The 20,621-nt window shown below is 39.6% G+C and overlaps 1 protein-coding gene across 1 annotated transcript in view; it reads right to left on the bottom strand.

Annotated features, from left to right (window-relative positions):
* Nucleotides 1–1,191: 1,191 nt before the first annotated feature.
* Nucleotides 1,192–20,621, bottom strand: part of LOC149941498 (uncharacterized) — a 57,216-nt gene continuing 37,786 nt past the window's right edge. Inside the window, exons 2-5 of the mRNA XM_090179474.1 lie at nt 13,273–13,408; nt 2,109–2,254; nt 1,501–1,636; nt 1,192–1,429 (exon numbers count right to left, since the gene is read on the bottom strand). Coding sequence (XP_090035600.1) covers nt 1,192–1,429; nt 1,501–1,636; nt 2,109–2,254; nt 13,273–13,408 — 656 coding nt within the window. The remainder of the gene's footprint in view (nt 1,430–1,500; nt 1,637–2,108; nt 2,255–13,272; nt 13,409–20,621) is intronic.

Below are 20,621 nucleotides of genomic sequence, written 5' to 3'. Positions count from 1 at the left end.
GTGTGACTAAAACCTCAACTCCGTCAAAAACGGATTAAGGGGAGACTAGGCGATGAAGTTGAGAACGGAAAATTTCACTGAAAGCCCAGGAATGCCTTTATCGTCGAGCTACCATTTCCGCGGTCTCTTTAGGAGCAACAAATTACAAACACAAGGAGAATGCAGCTAGCCTTTAAACACGCTAACGAAGGGTTGTCTACGAATTTCATTGGACGAGCGTCACGAGCCTTTACGCTGAACGTTTTACGGGTGGGGAGAAGACAATTTCCGAATTTTCCCCTTCCGACGGCAGCAGGCGCTAAAGCGTCTAGCCAATGAAAAATGTACACAAGAAAATCCACGACTTTTGACGGGTTGCGTTCTCCTTGTGTGGGGTGTTGTGTTTGTTGCTCCTAGGTGCCATAAACCCTAATAAATACCAATCTATTGACCACTTAAGGGGAAAACCGTTTCTTGGAGTTTTGAGTCAAAATATTATAAGTCTACAATATTAAAATATTAAAAAACTTATGAAAATACTCGTTCTGGTGTTGTTATTTTTTATATACGGTAATTATTTGAACAAACTTCGCGCTAATAGATAAAATGTTTCTATAAATTATGGGCGAGAAGTTGGGCTCTATTTTGAAAAACTTTTTCAACGGTGGGTGGTTTTTTGGGCTGGTTTTATCATAGAAATCTCATAGCTAACTAGAATGCTGCCGCCCACGGCCGAGCTTGACGCCAGTTCGCCTTGAACCTTCAGCCAATGAGAGGCCGTAGAGTTGTTCCGCCAAGGAGGATAATAATCCTCCTTGGATCCGCTACTATAGCGGGAGATAGGTGACGTCATTCTCTCTGGTGACATTAAATTCTTGGCAGAACCACTCTTTGAGCTCTGATTGGCTGAGATCTGGCTATCGTTTGCCACGGCGTTTGGCCCCTTTGCCAGTTACACGGCAGCATTCTAGTTACCTATGAGATTTCTATGGGTTTTATTTCCTTTTGGGCTGCAGGACGTAAATTTTATCTGGCAACTCTGCACGTACCTACTTGAGCCTAATGCTGGCGAGGCGTCGCTACATTATGTCGCTGCGGCAAAACGAACAAGTGAATGTTTAATTATACTTTACTAAATTTCGGACACCCTGAATAATGTGGGATACTTTCGGTAGCGATAAATCGATCAAATTAGTCGAAGAAACATAAATTTTATTTGAAAGGGAAAAAGTATAAGAAATATAGAGAAAACGAAAAATACGAGAATCGGTGCGCGGAAATTTGAAAACTGGTATAACAGTCAAACGGAAAAGAGTAGGATCGACAATGTTCCTCGAAGTCACCGTTGCTCGAAGCAGTTTGAGCCAACTTAACAATGTCTATAGTGGCTTTCCAGTCGCAAAAGCGCTTGGCTTGATAGTGGACGCAATCAACGTACTTCTTCTTGGCGCTGAATATAAACCGAAGGAGATGTTAATCGAGTGATCTTTCAGCAGCGAATTCCGTTCAAATTGAACTTACCAGCAATGAGCTTTGATCATATCATCGTCGGAATGATAATACCTCCTTCGCTGAACTCGGGCCAAAGGTTGCGAGCAATTGCGTATTTTGTCGCTCAATTGCGGGTCGCAATTCTTGGAGGAATGCCTATTTTTGGCTTTTTGGGAAAAAAAAAATAAGAAATGGTTTCTCGAATTCCATTTACTGCTCTCAGAGCGCTCCGTGATCGATTCGGGAGCGCTCGTAGATCGCCTTCGTAAATCGTAATTTAGAAATGGAAAACGAAAACCGATATGAGAAGGGAGAAGATCCTTTCAGGCTTTCACCATGGACGTCCATGCTTTCACAGAGCTAACGCCATTTAAAGTTGGATTTTTAAACACCCCAATTTGTACTAGATGGCGCCACCAGTATAACAAGTGAAATTTTTTAATTATATAAAAATATATAAATTCTTTTTACGTCGAAATTATCATGAGTTGTACATAATTTTAGTAGTAGCTTATATATTAAATTGTCGCCATCTTTTAGACGTAAAAGCATTAAAATTGAACCATGAAAGGCTTCCTCTCTGAATGTTCATTTCGATGTTAGATATTTGTGAATCGATCTTAATGGGAGGGACCCACCTGAAGCTTTAGACCTTCCCGCGGAGCATACTTTCAACATGGCTGTCCTAGCACCTTCAACTTGCTTCTCCAATTGCGTGCGTTTTTCGGCCTCCAAACAAACCCGCGTATACTCATCGATACATTGCATACCTTGGAAGAAGGTCCTGCGAAAGATACCAAATACCACGTATATATCCATTTCTACCAATATGGAACTGCATTAGGTAGTCTGAGCTTGGAATAGAGAAGTTGACTGGAGGGGAAAAGAGGGTAGGAAGTCTGTCAGGCTCAACGTTACCCAGAATCCTTTGCTCCACAGTAGGGGCGCCTTAATTAAGCGTCGCCTTCAATTGGGTTTTTATTGAAACAAAATTTTAAACGTTCTGTCGTCGTGGAATAGTTTAGGATGGATGAAATTTTTATTTGATTTCCGTTTGTATTAGTTTTTTTATATAATGGATTGTTTTAGTTTAAAACATTTTGGATATCAACATGGTCACACAGTAAATTTTCAAAAAAAATCCAAAAATTAAGGTAAATCTTGTTATATTATCTAATGTTGTATTTAAAAACCAAGGCCTAACAAGTTATTTATCTCTTTAATAAATTAAAATTATTAATAGAAGGTGACAAACTGACAATGTTGAGATAAAATCTCTACCAAAAAGGAAATCATCCAACACAACGGTTCCCATTGCTATGAAATATTTAAAAGGAAGCCTTGAAAATAACTCTCTTTTTCGTCGTTAGAGCTCAGGTAAAGCGTTGGCCCCTACCAAAACGCAGTGCATGCCGGGAGGCCTTAGGCAGCGTTGATGGGGGAAGACACTTAATGCTACAGATATGGGCATTTCCCCTCCAGTCAACTTCTCTATTCCAAGGTCTGAGCAAGGACAGTACTGTCCTTGGTCTGAGGGGAGGTACTTCGTTACTGTGACGTTTATTCAGGTACGGCCCAAAATTTGTTTTGAAACTTGACCATTTTTATTGCCAAGGCTTAGCGGTAATTTAATTTCGTGAAATTTAAATAAGTAAATATATTAAGAGCAAATGCGTTTAAATATGATTATCAATGACTTTGTAATAGTATAAGTATTTTTCTAAGAATAATTATTTATTATTATTTTCTTTTTTATAAAAATCGTGTATAGTTGTTTAAATCCAACAGAGATGGCGTGAGGTGTAAATAACCCCGATTCCGAGGGCGTGTCTTTGGTAGTTTTTAACCAACAGGTAAAACCAAAATCACCACCCGATCATTACACCCATAGACTAATATACAGAGACACGTCTCGGGCAGCCTTCTACAACGCTATCCCCAAAGTTTGATTCCTGTACCGAGACAGTTTCACGGTGCGCGAAAGCGGAGGGAGGGAAGACATACGCCGGGGGATGAAATCGAACTTTTCAGGGGCAAGACACCTGATTTTTTTTTAATCGGTGCAGCCCTCTTTTTTCGAGTTTCGAAACTATTATGTCAAGCAATTATTTGCGCCATTTCTTTCTCGATAGACCGATTGTCCAAATATAAGTGGCTTGATGTTTTTCAAGATCTATTAGGTTTAATTTAATTAACGTAGATATATTGAGGTTTTTATTTTCTTATAACTGGAATCGCAATTTAATTCGACAACTATTTTCAATTCCTGCAGGCATTTTTCCCAATACCAGCTAACCCTTGGAGCTATGCAACTATTCACTAGATAAATTATAATAAACCATTGACTAAAATAATGAAGAAACGGTGTATTTTTAAATGCTAAAAACAATTTAAATTAATTATATATTGTTTAAAATATCTACATTATAAAACTCTAAGCCCCTTTCGTCGCATTTTTTTCTGACTCTCATTCGCGACTCTAACGTGGCATCGCCGAAGGTACACGGAGGTACACACCGAAGGTATGCCTAGCGCTTCGCCTTAATTCTAGGTCATTGAGCATATTTCAGAAATCGGGTCTAACGTGACATCGCCGAAGGTAATTAATTTTATCTGTGTAAAACGCGCGGTCGTTGCGCTTCGCCTTAATACTCAGTCAAGTATACATTTGGTCATTAAGTTTGTTTTTGGAATTTCAGATCGGATTTCACACTGGTTCGAATTTCGCACTGTAAATCGGGACTCAAGGACGAGCGTATTTTAATTTGTTCGTCATGAGAGAAAATCAGCCATTGGAAACAGGGGGTTTCAAGGAGTACAGATGGGTTTTTCGACGCCTGCAAGTTTTTGAGTTATTTTTGCGGGGAAAAGAGTACCACGGAAACTCTCGCATGGGAAAAGGGGAGGGGAGTACCACGGTAACTATCACATGGGAAAGGGGGGGAGGGGTACCACGGTAATTATCGCATGGCAAGTAGGGAGAGGGGGTCCCGCGGTTATTTTCACATGGGAAAAGGGTGGAGGGGACACCACGGTAGTTATCACACGGGAAAAGGGGGAGGGAGTACCAATTATCGCATGCGAAAAGGGTGGAGGGGACACCACGGTAGTTATCACACGGGAAAAGGGGGAGGGAGTACCAATTATCGCATGCGAAAAGGGGAGAGGGGTACCACGGTAGTTATCACATGGGAAAAGTGGGGATGGGGTACCAAGGTAATTATCGCATGGGAAAAGGGGAGAGGGGTACCATTGTAATTATCACATTTGAAAAGGGGGGAGGGGGTACCAAGGTAATTATCGCCTGGGAAAGGGGGGAGGGGTACCAAGGTAGTTATCACATGGGAAAAGGGGGAGGGGGTACCACGGTAATTATCACATGGGGAAAAAGGAGAGGAATTGCCTTACTGGGGTGGTTCTACTAGGGGGAAAAGAGTTACTGGGGTGGTTCTACTATGGGGAAAAGAGTACCATGGAAATTATCCCCTAGGGAAAAGGGGGAGGAGGCCTTATTGGGGGGGGGAAGTCGACTATGGGGTAAAGGATACCACGGCAATTATCACGTGGAAAAAAGGGTCGGGGGCCTTACTACGGTGGTTCGACCGAGGGGCTAACCACTCTTAGAAAATATGTACACCGGATTACGCTTAGATTACCACTGCCAAAGGCAGGGACTTCAAAGATTATGCGTAATCCCATTAGTACAGTCAAAGGTACGGCTCCGTACACCGATTACGTGGAGTGATCAGCCCCTCGGGTTCGACTATGGGGTAAAGGGTGCCACGGTAATTTTCGCATGGGAAACAGGGGGAGGTGGCCTTACTGCGGTGGTTCGAATATGGGGAAAAGGGTGCCTCGAAATACACCACTAGCTGAGGGCCCGCTGTAAGGCGGGCTTCTCAGCTAGTATTTAAATAGAGGTCGGGGATGGTTAACTTTTATTCAATAGATAAAGCTCTCAAAATTATTCGTAAAACGTTTTGATAAAATAATTTATATTTCTGTATTATCCGATTAATTTTTTGATAAATCTGTAAAATTAATCGGAAAACAACGTTTTTTTCGATAAAAAGCTCAAATTTTCCGAATAATACATGTTTTTTAATGATTTCCCGAAATATTAACCGGTAAATTTCTTTGTTTACATTTTTTTCCCGAAAAAAATCAATTTAAACGTGGCTAATGATTAACCGTCCACGACATTTATATTTAAATACTTACCACTTAATAAATCGTCTAATTGTCTGGAGTTAATTGAAAGATCTTGTGACACATCCATTATCCCAGAAAATAAATAACTGACGCTAAATTCTATTAACTTTTTACATAAATTTATTTGAAAATAAAACCGATGATGCAGAAATTCAAATGAAACCGGCTGAGGCCAGCATGCCAGCCATATGGGAATTCCGAAGTCACGTGATGATTTATTTGCCCCTGAAGTTGAAGCCAACGCGCCCTAGTGAGACGATCGCGAACTAGTTCCATCTCTGGCTGCTGCGGAACGTAAGCGTGACGCGAAAAGCTGCCCGAGAAGTGTCTCTTGTATTAGTCTATGATGGAGTCAAGTTGTATATTAGTCTATGGTTGGACTAAGGAATTCAGGGACGTTTCGCCTTCCTAAAATGCAAAAACCCTTCCTCCCATCCATCTTCCGACTCAAAAATTCAAAACTCACTCTGCGCAGGTGCGAAAGTAGCCATTTAAAAAAAAAACAGGAGCTCCGTTTGCGTCTACAAATTTTTAAGCATGGCTGCTCCTTGTGATACCTTCGCACTTGCGCAGTAACTCTTACGCACAATTTTAACGATAGAGGGATAGCAATGTTGCTAAAGAAGTTTTGTGGCATCGAAACGTCCCGGTTTTCATTAGTCCAAGGAGTCAACGACAAATTCCAGTCTCTTGCTGGCAGTGGTGTAGTCGGGCCAGGGCGGGGCAGGGCGCCGCCCCGCCTTGGTTTTTCCATTTTGCTAGGGCGCGCCCTGTCTCTTTTTTTCAACTTGCCAGGGCGCGCCTGGCTTCTATTTCGTAAATCATTTTTCTCGAATAAAGGGTGCGGGAATTTATTATAAATTTTGGCCGCAGGAAAGTAGCGTAATAATTTCAAATAGTTACCTAGATACGGCCAGCTTCGATCACGCTAAAAATCGAAGTTGGACGTACATTTATAGCGCCCCGGTTCTTTGTGTTTTAGGACTACACCACTGCTTGCTGGGCTAAAGTAATTACGTAAATCGCCGAAAACCACCGCCCATACTAGCCTCAGATAGTAGAAAGGTTTAGTTGAATATCCAAGGTTAAAGTTAATCATGGAGAAAGAAGGGAAGGAGGTGTTTTGTACGGTCCTTTTAGCTCCCTACCCGTAATAAATAACTCCCACAGGCGGGAGAGCAGGGGGATAAAAAAAAAGAGGGAAGCCTGGTAAAAATAAATCACGTGAGCATATTGAAAACATTTGTTCGCGCCCTCTCTTCACCTACCGAAGAATTATTTAACGAATTTTTTTTTGAATTTCGTGTTAACGCTTTTTCCACGCGGTCCTCGGACTCCTCGGTTTCTAAACAAAGCGCGTTTTAAAATAATAACAACGATGGAGCCAAATGATCAAAATTATTTCAAAATTGGTATTCGTAAGAAAAATACTAAAGCAATGCAACGAAAGATAGAACATCGTAATGAGTGTTTATATCCACTCTGTTAATCGCTTTAACCCATAACATACATTTTTCAAAGTTTTTCTTTGGTTTAGGTACAGGATAATATTTTATTTCCTGACTTTGAGATTGATGAGCGGTTTTGTAATTCCTACATCTTCTATACACACAATATTTTCCCATTATAAAGATATTTTAATTAAATTATACCTAATAAAATCCTACTACGCGATCCTCCATGTTTGTTTACACTCGATTTTTTGTTTTACAATTCCAGCTAGATGCACTAGATGGCGCGAGCTGACGAAATCGGCCGCCTGTTGAGATTTTACCAGGATGCGCTCCCCACGTTTTCAACCCTCCCCATTCTCCCGTTTGTGGGAGGCTCACATCACGAGCCTGGGAGAGTTTCCCTTTTCAAAACACCTCCTTCCCTTCTTTCTCCATGAGTTAATACATTCATGCCAATATTGATAAATTGGTTTACCACAAATGTTTAACCGCAACTACCATAGGGAATTTTCACCCCAGGGCCGTATACGGGGCTCAAAGCGCCCCTGGTGAAGGGATAGATTACCACTCCCTATCTTGAAATTATATGAAATAAAACTAGGACAATATGAGAACAGTTTAAAAAGGAATATATCAATATAACCTCTGGTATTTCTGTTCCCAAAAGGTTCCTTCCTACGGGTTTTGGATATTTTCGTCGCTGCTTCTACACAGTGATTTCAGAATCACGTGACACGACGTCACCTATGCTTTTTCCCATAGCGAAAAAATCCCGCACAAAATGGCGGCCATAGCCAAAGCTACGAACTGAAACTACTCTATAGTTATTTGTTGCGGAGGCCCGAGGGAAATCCTTAGAACACTAAAATCTTTGGATTATTCCGTAAAGAACGTTTTTTAGGTGATAAAAGGTATTCTAAACGTAACTTCTCACGTTTTTAAGGGAGAAGGGGCGGCGTTAGGGGCAGGAGAGACAGGCTATAGCCAGTGGCGTAGCTGATGGTCCGCGGGGCCCGCGGTGCGGGGGGGCCTCGAGCTTCGGAAGGGGGCTCCGCTAACCATAAAAAAATTAAAAAGGGGGGCCTCATAGAGATTTTTGCGGGGGGGCCTCTGAGTTCTCAGCTACGCCACTGGCTATAGCCTACGTTTTTTTTTAAACTTAGAGGCCTATAAATCGACTTCAGAGGACCCCGAATTGAGGAACAGGGGGCCCCAAATTGAGAAAAATCTCCCGGCGCCGCCCCTGTAAGGGAGCCTTAAGTGTTACTATGGGCGAGGATCGAGGGATTGGGTGGGAAAACAATAAAATAAAACTAATACCAAAAGTCTATATAATATGCATCACGAGATAAGTAAACATTTAGGACCTCGCAGGCTTGAGGCAGTTTTCCAAAGGCGTCAACCCCGGAAGTACAAATCGTATCACGGCTCAATATTTACCGCCTAACGATAACGTTGACCTTTTCAGCTTAACGGTCAATGTCAGAAGTTAATAATCCACTAGAAAGCTCTACTTAGCAGTAGAAAATCCGCAGCTTACAAGCTGCCATGTTTGTAATTTATTAAAATTTATAATTATAAATTTTAATAAATAATCTCGCGCGATATTATTTCAAATATTACTACTTTCACGTTTGCTTTTGTTTCACTTGAAAACCAAATTAGGGTTAATTTTCGTGTTTTACGTCGTCACTATTTCTTCAATAACTTTTCAACCACAATTCCGATTAGAAAAGTGAACCCAGATTTGGTTTTTAAATAGGATAACGCGTCGAACGAGCGTAAACACGACAAATTATACTAATTTTTTCGTGACGCCATTTCGGAGGGGTTTTACTATTTCCGGTATGGGTTGTGCCCTACTAGTGGTAGCGCATTATCGTAACCGGCATAATATTTTGGTGAGGGTATTCTTTCCGTGAAGCCCTCACTCGGCTCTCTACCTAAAATAGAAACAAATTGACTGCCAAACAAAAACGGCCAGAAACTTTTGATCAGGACTGTACATATGATTCAAACAAATACCATTATGGATACTTCTCTCTTAAAAGAGGTATTTTGCAATTCTGATAATACTTCTTTTCGTGGCAGTTCTCGTCTGTCACAGTACCTTTGTGAGCATTGTTTATTCTGTGTAGGCGGTAGACAGTAGGTGTTTTTTTTTCGCCTGTTCTGGGTTTTTTGAGCAGGTTAAAAAGTGTAGCCCTATGACGTCATTTTACTCCAATTCTACCTTGACGAAAAAAATGAGTTGGAGTAAGAAGGGAGTAGTTAAAGGTTAAAGGTTTATTATTTGTTTAGTTTTTAAGATGGCGACCGGTGGTGAGGTCATCAATATATGACTCATTTTTCTTATTTATTTAATAATAATAATAATCAGCTAGGCTAATACCCAAGGCACCACCTTAGGCCTAAGTCATCAAGCGACTTTTAAAGTCATAAACTAGCATTTAACAATTAGATTTTCGTTATTAAAAGCTTGACACATTTGAAGATGTTCAAAACTCGTCATGTTTTCGTGAAACGAAATTTAAGCAGACGAATTTTCTATATACGCTAGATTACTCCCTATACCCCTCCTTTCGAGGAGGAGTAAAAAGTGTAACATTTGAGCTCTGGAACAAGCGAACAAAATTCGGGACAGGGTAAATCTTACCCCGAGAACAGGCGAATAAAACGTTTTAGGGCAAAAAGTTTACACTTTTTGTCCTCGGACAAGCGAAAAAAAACCACCTACTATTGACCTTTGAGTAAACTCCAATGACGTAGCTAGGGGTCGCCTCTCAATTGACATTCTTTTCATTCAAGCTCGTAAGAAAAAAATCACTTTATTTAACTAACTAAACAAATCAATCGTTTTCGGTTCAATACGAAGTCTTTGTTTGCGTTGAAGGGCCACGTAATCGTTTCCAAAATTCGGGTTGAACTTGAGGTAGATCCCATTTCATCGCGTGACTGATTTTCCCACTTCCCAGAAACACGTGCTTGTGTAGGCCCACCATCAAAATTCAGACGATTCTATTGCTTTTTACGCAATTATTAAATGGGCGCTTAAGTATTTATTTGAAGTAAAGAAACTATAATTAGCCTTCCCCAAATGTAGAACTCGATCGCATTCTCGGTCATTTTACCCAACTCGTTCGTCAGTTCCACCCCAGTAAAAAGTATCACTAATAAAATGTTAAGATTCTAATAAATTGTTAAGATTCAGCGCTGAACAGCGTGACGTCAGAGTATGATGCTGTAGGTTGTTGTATGGTTTTATTTCCCCGATTGTGATTTCAGCGAATAGATAATATGTCGGAAGCTGAAAATCAAAAAATAAAAAGTGCTATTTTGCTTATATATTAACTTTGTAATGAAGACGAGATTGAAGAAGATTTAATTAGACCATCCTTCCATTACCATCCTTAAATGTAATATTTACTTATACCATCGCCAAAAATTTCACCATGTGATTTGTGCACGTGCTCGAAAAAGAATTCCCTTTCTTCGATAGGCATATCCGATTGACGTCAAAACCGGAAATTGGAAAACCCCGTACAACAACGTTTTTTCCATCCGATGCTCAGCGCTGAGCCTTTTTTTTTTTGAGTTGGTGGACGCACCCTTTATCTTCTACGAATTTCCTCTCCTCCACCAGGAGCAAAGACTATATATACGCTTCGCTTTCTAGACAGGCGTCTTCATACAAAAACCTGTTAACACTTTCGAAACACCGCAGGAGCATTTGACCAGCCGTTAGATGCGCCACTAATAGCACTGCTGAAGCGCGGGGAAAATTTTGACCAGCGTCTGCTCTGCTATTGTATGCAAGTTGAGCCATTGAACACGCCAGTCTATTTAGTGAAGCGTATATAAAGTCTTTGACCAGGAGCAGACTACGCTTGCGACGAACGGCCTCGAGCGAAGCGTATATAAAGTCTTTGACCAGGAGCAGACTACGCTTGCGACGAACGGCCTCGAGCGAAGCGTATATAAAGTCTTTGACCAGGAGCAGACTACGCTTGCGACGAACGGCCTCGAGCGAAGCGTATATAAAGTCTTTGACCAGGAGCAGACTACGCTTGCGACGAACGGCCTCGAGCGAAGCGTATATAAAGTCTTTGACCAGGAGCAGACTACGCTTGCGACGAACGGCCTCGAGCGAAGCGTATATAAAGTCTTTGACCAGGAGTAGACTACGCTTGTGACGAACGTTTTTTACTACTCCTGAAGAGGAAGTATAAAGAGAGTAAATGGATAAAATCGTCCACTTATCCGCAATTTATCTGCTAATATAGTCACACACACTTTGGGAAAACATTTTTACCTGATCGAACTAAATCCCAGAAGAAGTGAAAAGTAACCTCAGGGCGCTGAACTCAACAGAAAAAAACGCGTACACTCAACACTGTTAAAGGTATAGACTTTAAAGAGTACAGTCAAAGTGACTAACCCTTAGGTTTATTCGCCGATCTAATGAGGTGGCTCAAAGTTTAATTTAAAAAAAATCAAAGGCAAACACGTGCTTCTTTCAAATTAACGATCTTTAAGACGAGTTCCGACTTTCGTTTACTTTAATTTTATGTCAAGTTTAAATACACTATTGGAGTTTTTCATTTACTTCCTCGTATCCACTCCGCTAAAAGCTGATTTGACTTTTGAAATACTTTCTGTTCGTAGGCAGGAATCCATCCCTCTACTTGGAATGCTTATCCTGGCGTATCGCGTATGGTAAGATAACTCTGACATCTTTGGCCCCGCCTACGAGAGAAAAAATCCCATCTGGGCACGCTCCCCTCTCACGTGAAAAAAACCGTCAGTCACATCGAGACGAAAATCTGCCGCGATAAACATTCCAAGTAGAGGTATGGATTCCAGTCGCAGGCTTGTAAATGGTAAGGATACACAATTGTGCTGTAACCCTTTACGGATCGAGCACTCTTAGTGTCTTAGAGAGGATGAAAATCTAGTGACATCATACCTACTTTCAGAGTGGACAAAACACCATAATATACAACGTCATATGACCTTGAATATTACGTATACCAACATTTTGCATTTTGTAATACAATAGAGCTTTAGTAAATTGACGCGGATACCGAAGGAAAGGATTCATGGATAAAGTTTCAAATTACATAATGCTATCTAATTTACTTACGCTGTTACTAACCAGATCCTAGCATTTTGTAATACTATAGAGCTTTAGTAAGTTGACGTGGATACCGAAGGAAAGGATTCATGGATAAAGTTTCAAATTACATACTTATAATATATAATTTACTTACGCTGTTACTAAGGTTGCCGTTTAGAATCGGAGGAACTGGAACCGAACCGAAATTCCCGGTTCGGTTCCGGTTCCGGTTCCAAGAAATGGGAACCGAAGCCACTTCGGTTCGGTTCCGGTTCCATGTCAAACCGAACCGGAACCGAAGGAGAACCGGATACTTTTCGAATACTATTACATTTGAAAAATCCGCGAAAAAGAATAAATAAACCACTGACAACAGTGACAAGTGACAAGGACTATTATGTTTATTGTCTCAATTGGAAGGAAAAACCATTGTATTTAGAAACCACTTAATTTCGTTTTGTACCAACTATTGGTTTTTATTTCGCCGCGTGTTCTATGTTACTTCCAAATATGTGGAAATAAGCGAAAATAGCTTTACAGTTTTCTCCCCAATTTTTGTTTCGGTTCTAGGTTCGGTTCGGTTCGATTCCAATTTGTATTGATAGGTTCCGTTCCGGTTCCACTTTTGTTAGTCGGTTCGGTTCCGGTTCCTAGCTGTTACTAACCAGGGCCTACTTCATATATTAAAATTGTAACTCTGTCACCTTCAAAGTAACTTATCTCTATAGGGTAAAAAAAAATTATTTCCAAAGGAAAAACTTTGCGGGTTTGGTCCACGTTTAGGGCTTAGAATTCTTTGCGCTATAGCTAACACTTCTACGTCACACGACGTCACCCATTATTTTTCCTATTGAAAAAAATCCTACCCAACCTGACGGCCACAGCCAAAGCTATGGAGTGTTAGCTCCATATAGGTTATCTTCGTTGAAATGGTCTCTGCCTAAAACCTTCCAATCTTCGTAGCGAGCGAGCCCTGTGATTGAATATTAAGCCAATTAAGGAACGGGTGATTGCAGTTACCGGCAAGCTAGTTCCAAGTCTTTGGGATTGACGGCCAAGCCGGAGATATTCCCTAAGACATTCATGCCATCAATTCGATCGAAACAGTCCTGCAGTACCATTAGATCGCACTCCAGCGCTTCGTAGACTTTGGCCGCTGCTCGACGACGCCACAGATTGAACAGCGTTCCAAAAGAGAAGAACGGAAAAGATAAAAAATATATTAAAGATTTATCTTGCTAACAGTTTTTCCTGAAGGGAGGACTACCTCCGTGAAAAATAATAGCGGTAGGATTAAAAGGGACAAAGGGATTTCCTTTCCCCCCGCGGTACGCGAAAAACCGGAGCCTCTTGATTCGATTTCAACCTTTCTTCGGAAAAGCGATGGATTTGGAAAGTCAATAATAACTAAGGTCCTCTCAGAGAAAATTCAATAAAAGGAAAACCACTTTTTTGTGGTAAAACCTAAACCAAATTTAAAGTTCGAAGTTAGTTTTATTTTTAAAAGCTGTCTACGATGGGATTTTGACCCAACAGCACTATGAAAATGTTAGATTTAGTGCTAAAATAACGTTGTGAATTAATTTATGTTTGCTTAACTCGATCAATAACGGTAAGGTAAGAAATTACATAACAGGAATGTCCAGGATTTCATTTCGGGTGGGGTTTAAACTTTACACGCCCAATTTTGATCTAAAATCCACTTATGGTTTGCACCCCCCCCCCCTTGATCCATTTCGGGGGGCCACCTTAAATACGCCCTTGGGATTGTCTTAAGAAAATTGTGGAGGGCTAATATTTTCGGTCGCGTCGTGGTGCGCTACGCCGTGCGAAAATTCCACAGTAAAACCGAATTTTCACTCTCGCTGAGAGAAAACTCAGAACCACTCCTTCTGCGTAGAGTTCGCAAGTTCTCTCCCCACTGGTTAAAGGGGTTTTTCCCTGAATTCTTAGGTTTCCCCTTTCCATAAAAACGTGTAGATGTTAACGGTAATAGTTAGTGTAGGGGGTTATTGGCTGGCGTGGCATGAAGGGCTTTCCACCACCAGTGGCGTAGCCAGAAATCCTTCAAGGGAGAGGTTCAAACTATGTAAAGTACCTGAGAGGGGGGGGGGGTTGGAAATGGAAACCCTCCCCTTGTCTACGCAACTGGCCACCACCCTCCTACGCATTGTAACCGGCCACCTGTTTAAGGCTTTAAAAGTCAAGTCGCTAGATGACTTGCGCCTAAGGTGGTGCCTTGGGTATTAGCCTAGCTGATTATTCATACTTAAAATACGCTTCCGGTACTAGCTCTCGTGAAATTTTAAAGCTAGGCTTAGTAGCGGCCAATTTCCAATTTAACGGGTTTTTGAAGCGGAAGCGGAAAATATCTGTTTGAAGCTACTATAGGTAGCGTGAAAATGCGACATAAGGCTTGTAAGAAGTTCAGGTATACCTTATTTTCATTTGTTTTTAACCATCTAAATACGTGTTTTTTTACATTGAGCGTGGTAAATGAGCTTACTAATTATGTATTAGTAATTAGAATCTTGTTACTACTACGCCGCAAAATATGTATACCTACTTCTACATTTGGCGAGAAAACGAAAATACGAGACGATTAGCCATTTTCGCCAAAATAATTTTAGCCATTTTCGCCAAAATAATTTGAATCGACTATGACTATTAATAATTTGTATTTTCTTTTTTTACCATGGTTTACTGCAATTACTTCAGCCACGTGAAGTGAGCAAAGTTCTTCATAAAAGTCGATTACCTTTGAGTAAAAGTGACCTAACTCATTAGCGAGAACGTTGTTTAGCACCCGTTCCTACATAAACAATTTAATCTAATCTTTTGATTTTGTTTTTGGGATTAATTTTCCCCACAGGAGTCGCATCGATATAAGCAGGAATTCATACATCGAACTTGGAATGGTTATCCGGCCGTATTCCCTATGGTAAGATCTCGGGGACCGTTTTCGGTGACGTGTATGAGAACAAAATCGCCCCCTCGCACGCGTCTCCCCTCTTTAGGAGTTTTTATCCGGCGCAACCTCCCGTTTTTACAACTGTAGTTTTTTGTTGTTCGACTCCCCGGCCATTTCGAAATTTAGGGTTTGAAACCCCACCATTCAGCTCGCTCTCCCGACCTCTCCACGTGGAAGGATTGAGTCCGGCATTTTTATAGCGCTGTCAAATTGTCAGCAGTGACAATGCCCTTGAGAACCGCGAAGTCCGAATGACGATGTGACCGTCGCTATCAATAGAACGATAGCGAAGGGAAAAGCAAAAAGATGTTTGAACCCTTTTTCGACACAGGGGGATGAAATTATCTGAAACTAGGATTTAATACCATTGAAAATCGTACGAGAAAACACGTATGCTCTGACGTCAAAATGATGAAAAAAAAAAACGGTCCCCTAGATAGAGACGGAAATCGGCCGAGATAACCATTCCAAGTTCGATGTATGAATTCCTGATATAAGGTAACACCTTAAAATTGTCAAATATGACCTTTCCATCGTGTATGCAGTTTGGTTATTTGGGGGAATTCACTTTGAAATATAATGTTAAACTGATTAATTGCATTCAAAATATAAACATAGTTTGCTTTCCTACGTCATCAATGACGCAGTTCCAAGAATAGATATATGCACCAAGAATAAATATGTAATTTGAGCAAGAATGAACCTTACAATGCCGCGCCGCCATTTTGCCGGTGTAGATTTCTTAGTAAAACACGAGGGTTAAAGGCCTACGATTTCTTCCGCCTGTTTTCCTTTAAGTTTTCTTCCCGCCGCGCAAATATCCTGGTGGTAGGCCAACGTGTTCCGCGGTTGGCCTACCACCAGGATATTTGCGCGGCGGGAAGAAAACTTAAAGGAAAACAGGCGGAAGAAATCGTAGGCCTTTAAGAGTTTCAATCGTCTATTTACGGATTTTAATTATTTTCGTGTGATTAAGAATTTAGTTTAACGTTAAAAAGAGTTACCTGCCTTGTTAAAAATTGTTCGAGTAGTTAAATTATAAAGGGAGACCGAAAATTGTCATTTTATTCGATACCGAAGGTAATGGATCACCACAAAGGCCCAATTTGATAAAATTTTCCAAATTCATTTCGTGGATATTCCTGTCGTCATTTTATTTAAATAACCCGGATTTAAAATATTACCTGGTTTTTTAGGGCCCATAACGATATTACTTTAAAAATTTTAAAGCATAAATCTAATTATTTTCGTACGTTTTGTCGCTTCGATGAGATTACCAACAAAATGGCTACCTATTTAATAGCTACGCGCGAAATGGTATGAATTTTTCGAGGGGTAAGACACTCTGCGAACTCGGTGTACATTGCCGTACCTTTGACAGTGCTAAATGGAACTCGCGAACTCTTGAAAATATGTACCTTTAACAGTGCTAAATGCACGAACTCGGTGTACAGATTATCTGAGACTGTCTTACCCCTCAGAAGTTTTGACCTCCCTCCCAGTTTCTATGGAGACCATAAGCCCCTCCCGTTAGGTGCAAACTATGTACACCAGAAATGTATAATATCCTTGGTATAATAGAGTTTGAAAATCAGGCTTCTAAACACGTTCAGTATTGTTAGGGCCGATGTCATGTTGTCGTTGAGCACCGCAGACTGAAAATAAAGAACGAGGCATACCATTGCTTCAACATGTGGACCACGACAGCCTGTAGAGATAGAAATATGGGTCCAACATGGTCTCAGTGTTGCCAATGTTTGAGGAGCGAAAGTCCCACAGCCCTGCTTCAAAATTTTCAACCAAACCCCTAAAACGCTTTTAGCCACGTCACCTCCCAAAACTCAGCGGAAAACATGCCAAATATTTTCTAGTTTCGTAGACTAGCGCGGGAAAAAATAAATTCCAAAAACCTTTAGAAAATTCAATATTTTTAATTCAATTTGATTCACAAAAGTGGTTTTCAAAAAAAACATTTTAAGGTAAAAAATCCTACAAAACCAATGATTTTCTCTTAAAAATCCCTTTATCCCACACAGCATAAAAAATCCCGAAAAAACCAACAATTTGGCAACACTGCAATGGTCTCAAGAGTTTATGAGGTTTCACATTTACAAATTCTTGGAACTGATTAAAATCTTTCAATCGTTTATTTTTATTGACCGTTAGTTCATCAACTCTCCTTAAAAAGACCAATCCCCAATGTCCCTAGCATCTTGTGTTCGGATTCTGGGGAAAACCCGGAAAGAGACAGTAAAAGTACTTCACAAAAGGGAAACCCCGCGATTGCACGAGATAATATTGATAAATCGCAGTTTCCAAATACCACTGAATGCCGGCATAGGGATGGTCAGCAGTGCACCGCTCTTTCCTGACCCTGGACATGTCAAAAGATTGAATCCGCCATTGTAACTGTTGTCAACAATTACAATTCCCTTGAAAACAGCGTGAATGTCGCTTTCAATAGAGGGCAATACAAGAGGTATTCGGAGAAAGCTAGCTGCTTTAGTGGTGAAATTAGACCACATAATATTTATAAGACTTTCAACGAACTACAAAAAGTTAAAACGTACTAAATATATGCCAAAAAATATCAACACGTATTTTCGTATCATAAATTTTCCAAACGTACTAAATACCATTAAATAAATCCAAAAAGTATTTTCGTACTAAAAATTTGAAAACGTATTAAAAAAGACAGCTCAAACCAATTAGACGTTTTTTTTTTGCCTATTTACACCGATTAGTGTTAGAAATAAGCTTTTTCAAATTACTGGTCAATGTAACCACCATACTTCTTTTCCGAAAATTTATAAATTGCTCCATTCCGCTACCTTGGTTTAAAAACATCGTAACTATAAAAATCTTATTACATTAAAGTTTTGAATTCTTTGAGACTGCAGTACTAAAAAAATCTTATTATATTAAAGATTTGAATTATTTCAGAAGTAATAAATAAGTGTGCAGTTTAGAATGTACCCAAAGGAGGGGTTTTTACTTTTGACAAAACCCTCATTTCTTTAGATGACCATGCTGTGTCGGACCGCCTGCTGGGTTATGGAGACAGCTCGGCGTGATAGAGAGGGCGAGCTGCTCGGAACGACAAACGTTCCTTGCAAAGACATATCGCATCGTTCTCTGTAGCAGTGCTTCCACTTGTAGGGAATTTCTCCCTTTGTAGGGAATTTTCAACTTAAAAATTAGAAAAGGGATTTTTATTTGAAAAAAGGGAAAAAGGGAAAAAATGGTATTTTCCTATTTTTCTGGAAAACAATGTAAGGCTATTTTTAACAATACATAGTTTGCACCGAAGGGAGGGGCCTATGGTCTCCAAGGAAACTGGGAGGGCGATCAAAAATTCAAACCATTTCGCGCGTAGCTACTAAATAGGTAGCCATTTTGTTGGTAATCTCGTCAAAGCTACAAAACGTATTAGATTTATGCTTTAAAATTTTAAATGGGCCCTAAACAAAGCCAGATAAGATTCTAAGGCCGGGTTATTTAAATAAAATATCAAATTACGACAGAAATATCTACGAAAAGAAGTTAACAAAGCTTATCAAAGTTAGGTCTTTGCGGTCATCCTTTTTACAATTACCTTCGCTATCGAATGAAATAAACAATTTTCGCTCTTCCTTGGTAATTGAACTACTCGAACAATTTTTAACCAGGCAGATAACCATTTTTAACGTGAAAATAATTTCTTAATCATTTGAAAATAATTAAAATCCGCAAACAGACGATTGAAACTGTTAACCCTCCCGTTTTACTAAGGAATCTACACCTTCAAAATGGCAGCAAAGAACCGTTCATTCTTGCTCAAATTAAATATTTATTCTTGGTTCTTATATCTATACTTGGAACTGCGTCATTGATGACGTAGGGATGCAAACTATGTATAGGTACTTTCCGTTTTTTTTTTGGTTTATTATTGGTCAAGGATTGCAATAATGCAACCGCAATTTATTATTTAGAAAGATATGATAAATATAAAATTGTTACTTGCCAGCAATTTTTATCTCGGGAAATACGACATATTTCGAGATTTTTGTACTTGTTGGATGAGGTAAGACTGATCACGAATTAGATTTAAAGACAAGATATTAAAAAAATTTTAAAACGTGCAAACCGAAAATGTGTTTTTTTTTAAGGCGAATTCAATTCGCTAGATGCTAGGTACGATTTCACTGGATACGATGTCCGTCGGGGGGGTTATTAAGTGAACAATATTATATTTAACTCATATTATGTTAGAAATCAATAGGGAAATCTTGAGGGAATTTCTAACATCAAAAAGGGAAAAATGGGGAATTTTTTGGTTACCTAATATAGAAAAAGGGAATTTCAAATTTACCAGAGTGGAAGCACTGCTCTGTAGCCCGGTTCGAAATTCCATTTTCGTTTCGCGTTCTATTAACCAACCTTCTGATTTTCTCCGAACTATAATGTTATTCGCTTACTATAAAGTACGCTTTTTGCGGTTATTTAAATATATTTCCGATATTTGGGTGATCATTAAAGAAGTTTTAGACCGTACATTTTGGTTAACTTAAGAATGTAAATAGGAGGTTATAATATGCCAATAAATAAATTTAAAATTTGCACCAAAATAAATGTGTGTCACGGTCAACTAAGACCAAGTGCTACCACACTATAGCGAGTATTCAAAGTTGCCCGTACTTCTGTACTATAATATAATTTAATTTTTGTGGCCTGGCTACGCTGAGTTACCAAATAGTGTCATTTCGGAATAGTTTCGCTTTTGAAGCGTTTGTTACAATTAAGAATAAGTTTGCTTCGCCGGTTTGTTAATATTCCAAATCGTTTCCCTTTGATATGTTCTAATTAAATAGCTTTGTGAATGAAACAGTTTCTTCGTATTGGATATCTCTGGTTAATCAGTTTTATTCCTTTGGGTTTATTTTTTTAAGCTTTTGATTGCATGTTTTTGACGATTTCCCTGAAAGGTTAAATGCGTCAGGACTAAATAATTTTTGGGTTTAGCGTATATTTGTTAATATTAAAAATAATTTTTTTTAAGCTTTTGATTGCATGTTTTTGGGGATTTCCGTTAAAGATTAAAATTTGTGTCAGGCGTAGAATGTTTTGGGGTTTATTTGCTATTATTGAAGTGCTTATTTGTTATTATTAAAAATGTCCTGTTTGAGAGATTTAGATAACATCATAAGTGGATCATTATCATGATCCACTTATGATAACATTTATGTTAGAGGAAGAAAAATTAGAAGATTAAAGCTAGAGAAAGGTATGCGGTTCAAAAAACTCGATCCTGAATTCCGGAAAAGAGAAAACCTAAGAGTGACACCTTCCTCAAAAGACTGTCTTTAAAATCAAAAAATATTCCTGAATCATTTACAGCTTTGGTGCAGTCATTACTCAT

This window comes from Leiobunum rupestre, chromosome 6 (genome assembly GCF_980474605.1).
Source record: "Leiobunum rupestre chromosome 6, qqLeiRupe1.1.hap1, whole genome shotgun sequence".
Taxonomy (NCBI): domain Eukaryota; kingdom Metazoa; phylum Arthropoda; class Arachnida; order Opiliones; family Sclerosomatidae; genus Leiobunum; species Leiobunum rupestre.
The sequence above is the reverse complement of the archived record's forward strand: the minus strand, read 5'-3'. Positions and strand labels throughout refer to the sequence as shown.